The sequence below is a fragment of the Musca domestica genome, unplaced genomic scaffold (genome assembly GCF_030504385.1).
Source record: "Musca domestica strain aabys unplaced genomic scaffold, Musca_domestica.polishedcontigs.V.1.1 17, whole genome shotgun sequence".
Classification (NCBI taxonomy): Eukaryota; Metazoa; Arthropoda; class Insecta; order Diptera; family Muscidae; genus Musca; species Musca domestica.
The window spans coordinates 14,325,179-14,333,799 of record NW_026712230.1 but is presented as its reverse complement, the minus strand read 5'-3'; the positions used below and the strand labels follow the sequence as shown (position 1 = coordinate 14,333,799).

At 36.2% G+C, this 8,621-nt stretch overlaps 1 protein-coding gene across 1 annotated transcript; it reads right to left on the bottom strand.

The window, feature by feature from the left end:
* Window positions 1-16: 16 nt before the first annotated feature.
* LOC131801728 (uncharacterized) lies at window positions 17-5,545 on the bottom strand. Its single transcript, XM_059120671.1, has 4 exons — window positions 5,314-5,545; window positions 5,197-5,244; window positions 497-613; window positions 17-430 (listed from the first exon to the last, which is right to left on the bottom strand). Exons 1-4 carry the CDS (start codon window positions 5,371-5,373, stop codon window positions 74-76), a joined length of 582 nt encoding a protein of 193 aa, XP_058976654.1. The 5' UTR covers window positions 5,374-5,545; the 3' UTR covers window positions 17-73.
* Window positions 5,546-8,621: the final 3,076 nt, after the last annotated feature.

The following is an 8,621-nucleotide window of genomic DNA, read 5'->3' as shown; positions in this document are numbered from 1 at the left end:
GAAATCAACTTAAAAAAATGCAATCTCTGCTCTTTGTTCCCCCTTTTTTCTCCTTCCATCAATCGATGTTCACCTAAGCACCCAGCGAACATTGTGTCACAAACTGCTTGGCCAGCGAACATTCAGCACTCTCAGTCCATCGATGGGCTGGACAATTTTTAAAGTACTCCATGTAGGTGCAGCCCAACAACATGCCCGCAAATGGACTGCATCCTCGTTGCAAAATGCTGCGACCCATCGGCAACTGTTTGAATGCCTGCAGTTTCCTTTCTGTATTGGGTTGACACTTACGGAATGCTTCGAACATAACATTGGCATATTCCGAATCGTTGGAGAATTTCGTTTGTAAATCAGTGCGAATTGCTGTGAGATCAATGCTATCGGCTGTGTTCATGTACTTCGATTCGGTTAGAATGCATTGGGCCAAACACTGAAATTGGTTGTTAGATTTATTTAGAAAAACTTTTCGGATGCTAGGAGATTCCTTCCAACTTACTGTGGCTGTAGCAACACTGGGCTGTGGATCTGTGGGCTGACCTGTAATACCCATGCGCAGAGCACATTTTTCAGATACATCATCGCGTCCGCCATCTTTGCAGCATGTTGCAGGATCCTGAAATTGAGAAACCAAAAACATTTTAATTGATATTAAGTTGGCAAAGTTATGAGTAGATAAGTCTTTTTCCAACTGGGCATAGCAGTATGCAACACCAAAAATAATTAAAAGAAAAACTAAGTTGATTACACTGTGCAACAAAATGCATTTTTTCTCAATAATTACAGGGATAATCCCCTAAAAAATCCAGATTATGAAAATAGAGCTAAAAATAGAAGACATGTTTATCGGCATTTTGAAGATAACATCGTAAAATGAAGGGGGCAAGATCCCCCTTTATCCACTCGTTTGGAAATTTTCGGATTTTCCGTGCATTTTAGGTATATAGTGTATGCGGCAATATTTCAGATAAAAATACGAAGAAAATTTTGGCCGAACCAAACTAATAAAGAAATCTTTTTGGTCCTCTTTATAAAATATAATAAAAAATTAAATTTAAACGAGATCGAAAGAAGCCAAAATATCCAACCAATTTATTTATAAAAAATTTATTTATAAAAATTTTAAAAAAATTCTATATGAGGCTGTATTAAAAAGTAAAACATTTTCAATACCAAAAGTCTTACAGATCCAAAACACATCTGACTTAAATTGTGCCTCAATTTCGTTCGAAAGCTAGAGTGATTTCCGCAGACGTATAGACAGGCAAACGGACATCTCTAAATCGACATAGAATTTTATTCTGATCCAGAATATGTATATCTTGTGGGGTCTATTAGAGCCGTGTCAAGTTCAGATCATAGTTCAGTACAACAGTTCCTAAACGTGTAAGTGATTTCATAAATTGCATATGACTCACACGCAGAATTTTCATACAAACGATCGGAGTCTACGAAACTAGATATGGATCTAATTCGTTGGATTGAACTAGGTTGGCACAACTCAACCCACCATACTATGGTGGAGGGTATAGAAAGGCCAATACCCACATCCTCCGTTGTAAGCTCTTCTTATATAATCTACTGAGCTTTTTCTGCAATTATTTTTGGGTAACAAAATGCTATAAAACTTCGAATGTGTGAAGTTACCAACAAAATCAAAAGACTTAAGCTACAAACTTTAATCCCTAACGATCCCATGAAAGTTTTTTCTTAAGTCTTTTATTAGAATGAACTGCAAAAGAGATGTGTATTTCTCACTACGTTATGTTTGCTCTAAGTATCTCTTTAAATGAAGTGAGACAGGGAGTGAGAATTCAGACTGCTGACATTTCTAAGCCACTCGTCCAAAAGCCGTTAAAATTATTCCAGTGACAGCTCATTATATTGTTTAAAGGCTTACAAAAAGCGTTTGTGAGAATTTTTCAGAAAAAAATTTACCGTGCGTAGCCCGACGTCAAGCAAGTGGACGGAAGAAAACAGTAACATCAGAAAAAATGGTTCGAAAAGTAAAGAAGTACTAGATCAAAACCCGCGTCGCAGTGGCGGAAAAATGGCTCGTGAGCTGAACATATCGCAATATTCCATTCGGCAAATATTGAAAAATGAGCTCGGGGTATAGCCATTGAAATTCCAGAGAAAAATAGAGTCATAAGAACTAAAGAGTTGAATCCATTAGCCGAAAGTGGTGAACTGCCGAATTTGGGTTTCTCCGATGAGAAAACATTCGTTGTCCAGCAGTTTGTAAACAAATAAAATGATTTACTTGCCAAAGCGGTCAGCTGAAAATGTGCACCTTCGGTTGGCCACCAGAACTCAAGCGCCGGCCATGGTGATGGTGTGGGCCGCCATAACAGCCGATGGTCGCTCTCCGCTCGTATTATTCGACCGAATATTATCGCGAAAATACTCTGGAGGGTGTATTAAAGCCTTGGGCACGCAAACATTTTGGCCGCAGACCTTGGATATTCCAACAGGACTCAGCACCATCGCACTTAGCACGCACCACCCAAGAATGGTTACAAAATGAGGTTCCTCTCTTCATTTCCAGCGCACGTTGGACTATTGTGTCTGGAGTATATTGGAAAGCAAGATTGGCACTAAAAATACCAAAGTGTCGTCGGAAATGGATCAAAATAGCGCTAAGCAACATTCGGGCAGCGTGTGATGGTTCCATTGGCCGTTTAAAGGCCATAATTCGTGCCAAAAATTTGATGCTATTTCTAATAATTTTAGCATTCATTCAATAAAATTAAAAACCAGTAAAGAAAGCCGACTTTATGATACCCTACACCACTTTGCTAATTTAGTAAAGCTCCGCATAACAATTAAAAGTTTTTATGGGAGAATTCAATCATACACTCTATGATTATAAGTATAATTTAAAGTTCAAAGGACTAAATATACCGAATCATATGTATCTTTTAAATTTGGACATGTATTGCCCCTTTGGTGCAAAATTAATTTGAAATCAGAAAAAATATATTTGGGAGCTATATCCAAATCGGAACGGACCTCGATAAAATTTGGCAAAGATATTTCTGAGCTGTATTTGATATATTTCCCGGAATATCGTTGTTACGGAGTGCATATTACGGCTGTGGGTAACAAATATAACAAATCGGATGAACAATATATATGGAAGCTATAGCTATGTCGAAACCGATCTTCACCAAATTTGACTTCTAGACTCAATTCGGTCGTAAGTGCCAAATTTCATCCAATTTGGGCAAATATTAGACGTTTGGTGCACAATAAAAGGTAAATCGAACGAAGTTATATATGGGAGCTATATCCAAATCTGAACCGATCTCGATAAAATATAGAAAATGTATTTCTGAACTGTATTTAATATATTTCCCCAAATATTGTTGTTACAGAGAGGACAAAAATAACAAATCGGATAAAACATATATATGGGAGCTATAACTATATCGGAACCGATTTCGATCAAATTTGGCATACTTATTTCCAGGCCTAATTTGGTTGTATGTGTAAAATTCCATACTATTCGTGCTGATATTACACGTTTGGTGCACAATAAAAGGCAAATCGGACGAATATATAAATGGAGCTATATCTAAATTTTGACCGATTATCTTCAATTTCAATAGGGTTCGTCCTTGGGTCAAACAAATGATTTTTGCAAAATTTCATCTCAATCGGATAATAAATGCGACCTGCATTTTGTTCACAAGAATACATGGACAGACGGACGGACTGACATGCACAAATCAACTCAGAAAGTGATTCTATGAAGGTTCTCAAAAGTAACTATGGGTCTATCTCGTTTCCTTCTCCATGTTACAAACAAATGCACAAAGACATAATACCCTTACCACTATGTGGTGTAGGGTATAAAAATGTAAAAATTATGGCGTTTGCCTTTGTTGCATTTTTATACCCTACACCACATAGTGGTAAGGGTATTATGTCTTTGTCAAATTTGGAGAAAATCGGTTCAGATATAGCTATAGCTCTCATATATATCTTTCATCCGATTTGATCTTGAAGTCCCTCACATTCCTACTATGCACTCCACAACCGTTATATTCGGTACCAGGTATTAGATGGAGCACAGAAATAGCTGTTTTAAATTTTATCGAAATCGGTTCAGATTTGGATATAGCTCCCATATATATCTTCATCCGATTTCGGGTTAATTGACCACCAAATGGCCAATATCAGCCCAAATGGCCCGAATTTTGGCATATGTGACCGAGATTAGCCTTAAAGCAAATACAACAAATTTGGAGAAAATCGGTTCAGAGACAGCTATAGCTCCCATATATATGTTTTATCCGATTTGGTGTTTAAGCCTCTCACATTCGTAATATGCACTCCACAAGAATGATATTTGGTACCAGATATAAGATACAGCCCAGAAATAGCTGTTTGTAATTTTATTGAAATCGGTTCAGATTTGGATATAGCTCCCATATATATCTTCATCCGATTTCGTGTTAATTATGCACCAAATGGCCGATATAAGTCCAAATGGACTGAATTTTAGTACATCGAACCAAATTCAGCCTAGAAGCAAGTATATCAAATTTAGTGAAAATCGGTTCAGATTTAGATATAGCAACCATATATATGTTTCATCTGATTTAGTGTTTTAGACCTTTACATTCGTAATATTCACTCCACAACCGTGATATTTGGTACCAGGTATTAGATGGAGCACATGAATAGCTGTTTTAAATTTTATCGAAATCGGTTCAGATTTGGACATAGCTCCCATACATATCTTCATCCGATTTCGGGTTAAATGTGCACTAAATGGTTAATATCAGCCCAAGTCACCCGAATTTTCGTACATAAGACCGAATTCAGTCTAGAAGCTAATACGTCAAATTTGGAGAAACCCGGTTCACAGATAGTTATAGTTCGTAAAATGCACGATAGAATTAGATAGATTTTGATTTTGTACCAAATATCTCATAGAGCTCTGAAATGCCCTGTATAAACCTTTTTACGAGAGCTCTACTAAATATGCATAGTGGTGTAGGGTATCATATAGTCGGCCCCGCCCGACTTTTGAGCTTTCCTTACTGGTTTATATCTCACTCTGTATTTCTCTCTACGATATATTTGCTCTAATTATCTCTTCAAATGAAATGAGACAGGGGCAGTATAAATACGACGAGGTTTGTGTCTTAAGTCTTTTCACGAAGAGAATCAATAATTAACGATACTCACCACTAATTGAGGCGGTCGCTGGCAATCTATGACGGCCGAGAGTACCAACTATAATGAAATAAGAAACGATTAAGATTAAGATCCTTTCTCGTTTTTAGAACGTATATCACAACTCACTTGATGACAACAACTGAGAATAACAACAAAGGATATAACACTTTTTTTATGGGATAACATTTTGTTTATTTTTTTTAATTTCTTCCCAACACTTTCAAAATAACGAAACTTCAATTGTGATTGTCGGATTAACGAATTTCCCAAAACACAAACCTGCACCGTTTGTCGTTGTGGCCGTTTCAATGGAGATCCAAACGAGTAATAATACGATAATGTTTTAGTTTTTTGAATTTATACGCAGCCGGTCAAATGGAAATTTATGTGATTGGCAGTTGACATCTAAATATGTTTTCCCCAACAAATGTCACACTCATGCACACGCACACTTACGGCATACCTTCATATGACCAGCGAGCGATACAGAGACCATCAAGTGGAAAATGTTATAGAAATTGTTAATTTAAGCATTTAGCAGAAACCCATCACCGGTAGAATGTTAGTTATACAGTATTGTATGTGTTTAGCAAAACATTAACTTCGGCAACAAAACAAAAGCAACAAAAATATAAATCGATGAAAAACACATCTGAGTGAAAACATCAGTGACCATCGCACCACCATTTAATTGCTTTAGCTTTGACCATTGCGCCAGAAATGACGCATTGTCGCTTCGCAACATTACCATCAACTAGCCATAATCATAATTATGACCACGTTAACATTTCAAACAAACACATCCCCACGCACAGCAAACAAATTTCACTTAAATGACATGTGCAGAATTTAGTTTCCTATTTGCCATAGCTATTCCCCAACTCTTTTTCACCCATGTTGGGGGTGAGATAATTGAGGAATATCTAAAAAATTATTATTTTTATTAAAAGTTGATTAATTTAGTACCGCCATCGGCAATGACTGCAATGGAAAATCATAATTTTTAATAAGTCTTCAACGAAATGAAAACTTATTTGGGTGCAGTACGGTTAGATTGTAATTCGTGGATAATTTGTTTGTTTTGAGGATTAAATATTTTAATCATTCCATTTGTCTGTCTGGCTTGGTGGTTGTCGGTATAACTTTTCATGGGATTATACACTTTACACGACGAAATTCAAAGATGAGTCGTACCAGTTTACTCCTTCTGATAAACCCAGAAAGCTAAATTATCATCCGATTAATTTGAAGCTATGTAAATCGTACAATGCCTCTTCCACAAGAGAATATAACAAACAAAATGATGTGTGTACATGGTGATGTGTATAATTGGTAAAAATGGAAATTCGTACTAAAAGGTGCATAATAGTACTTAACTATACTCAGCAATGAGACCTGAATCTGGAAAAGTAAGGACTCTAAATTTTTGCATATATATCTGAACAAAACATTTATGTTGTCTTAGAAATCTACAAGTAAAAACCCGCGAGTTCGGCCGGGTCGAACTTTGAAAACCCTCCACCATTTGGAACCAATTTGTAAATTTTCACGAAAATAAAATTCGTTAAAAACTATTTTAAAATCATAATAATTCCGAATTTAGAAAGTCGCCGTTATATTGGGGTCTATGCGAAGACTTGGACTAGCATAGGAAACTTTTGTCATAGGCCATTTCAATATTCAAATACGAAACTTGAAAAAAAATCCGGTGAATAATGCACCTGAATATACAATTTCATGTTACATGCTTTAGTACATATTTGGAACTACAAATACGAAATTTGAAACAATTCCATTGGTCCTGCATACACAATTTTTATACCCTCCACCATTGTAGGGAGGGTATATTAAGTTTGTCATTCGTCTATTCGTCTGTGCCTGTGGAATTCACTCTAGCTTCCAAACGAAATGAAGTAGGCTGATAAAATTTTACTCAAATATGTATTATGTCCGCAGGACTTTTTGTATTGAAAATGGGTCAGGTAGGTCAACGTTTTGGTATAGCCCCCATATCCATATACCTCCCTTTTTTCGGTATTTTGGTGATTTAAGCGACATTGTTCTCCGGAATTGTTTCAAATTTGATATTTGAAGTTCGTAATGGATAGTACTTCCCAACACAGAAAATGTTCTGTGCAGGTCCACGTCTTCGTATAGCCCCCATGCAACGGTACCTCCCGACATTCGGTATTTTGATAATTTTAGCGACATAATTTACTGGAATTGTTTCAAATTTGATATTTGAAGTTCGTAACGGATACTACAGCCTATGACAGAAAAATGTCTGTACAGGTCCACGTCTTCGTATAGCCCCCATATAACAGTACCTCCCAATATTCGGTATTTTGGAGATTATTCACCAATTTTTTTTCAAGTTTAGCATTTGAATATTGTAATGGCTTATTAAAAAAGTTGCCTATGCAGGTCCACGTCGTCGTATAGACCCTAATATAACGGCTATATTCTGTATTTTTAAGATTTTAACAGAATTTTTAACGGATTTAACAGCTTATTTACAGCTTTTTTACTTGTTTCTCATAGACTTTAATACTCATTACGAACTCTAAGTACGAAATTTGAAACAATTCCGGTGAATAATGTCCCTAAAATCATAAAAATACCGAATTTTGGGGGTATCGTTGTATAAGGGCTATACAAAGATCTGTGCCTGCATATACAATTTTCTGTCATAGAGTGTAGTAACGTTTAGAAACTTCAAATACGATATATGAAGTAATTCCGGTAAATAATGTTGCTAAAATCGTCAAAATACGGATTATAGGGAGGTATCTTTATATGGAGGCTTGTACACAGGCTGTATTACATGTTAGAAACTTCAATTCCAGTGAATAATAAAATCCTCAAAATGCCGAATATTAGGGGTACCGTTGCATTGGCGATCTACGATATCGTGGACCTATATAGACAATTCTCTTCCAGGGGGCAAAGTGCTTAGAAAAATCACCTTGGTAGATTTTCAGATTTTGTGGATTTGGATCATCATCGTCTGATATGTGCAAAATGTTAGCTTCCTATCTTAATTGGAGGTCCAATCTAAAATTGAAGAAATCAAACATTTAGCCTGAAACATTCAAACAAACATTCTGTATCAGATGTTTTCGAAATGAGAACAATTCTTTGTGCAGGGTAGGTACGCAAAGTAACAAAATGTACTAAAAATCTAGTAATTGGTTAGTGCGTTCGCCAAAAGCTGGATCTCTGAATTTTTATACCCTCCACCAAAAAAGGTATGGAGGGTATATTAACTTCGTCATTCCGTTTGTAACTCATCGAAATAATCATTTTAGACCCAACAAAGTATATATATTCTTGATCAGCGTAAAATTCTAAGAAGATTTAGCCCTGTCCGTCCGTCTGTCCGTCTGTTGTAATCACGCTACAGTCTAAACGAATTAAGATAGGAAGCTAAAATT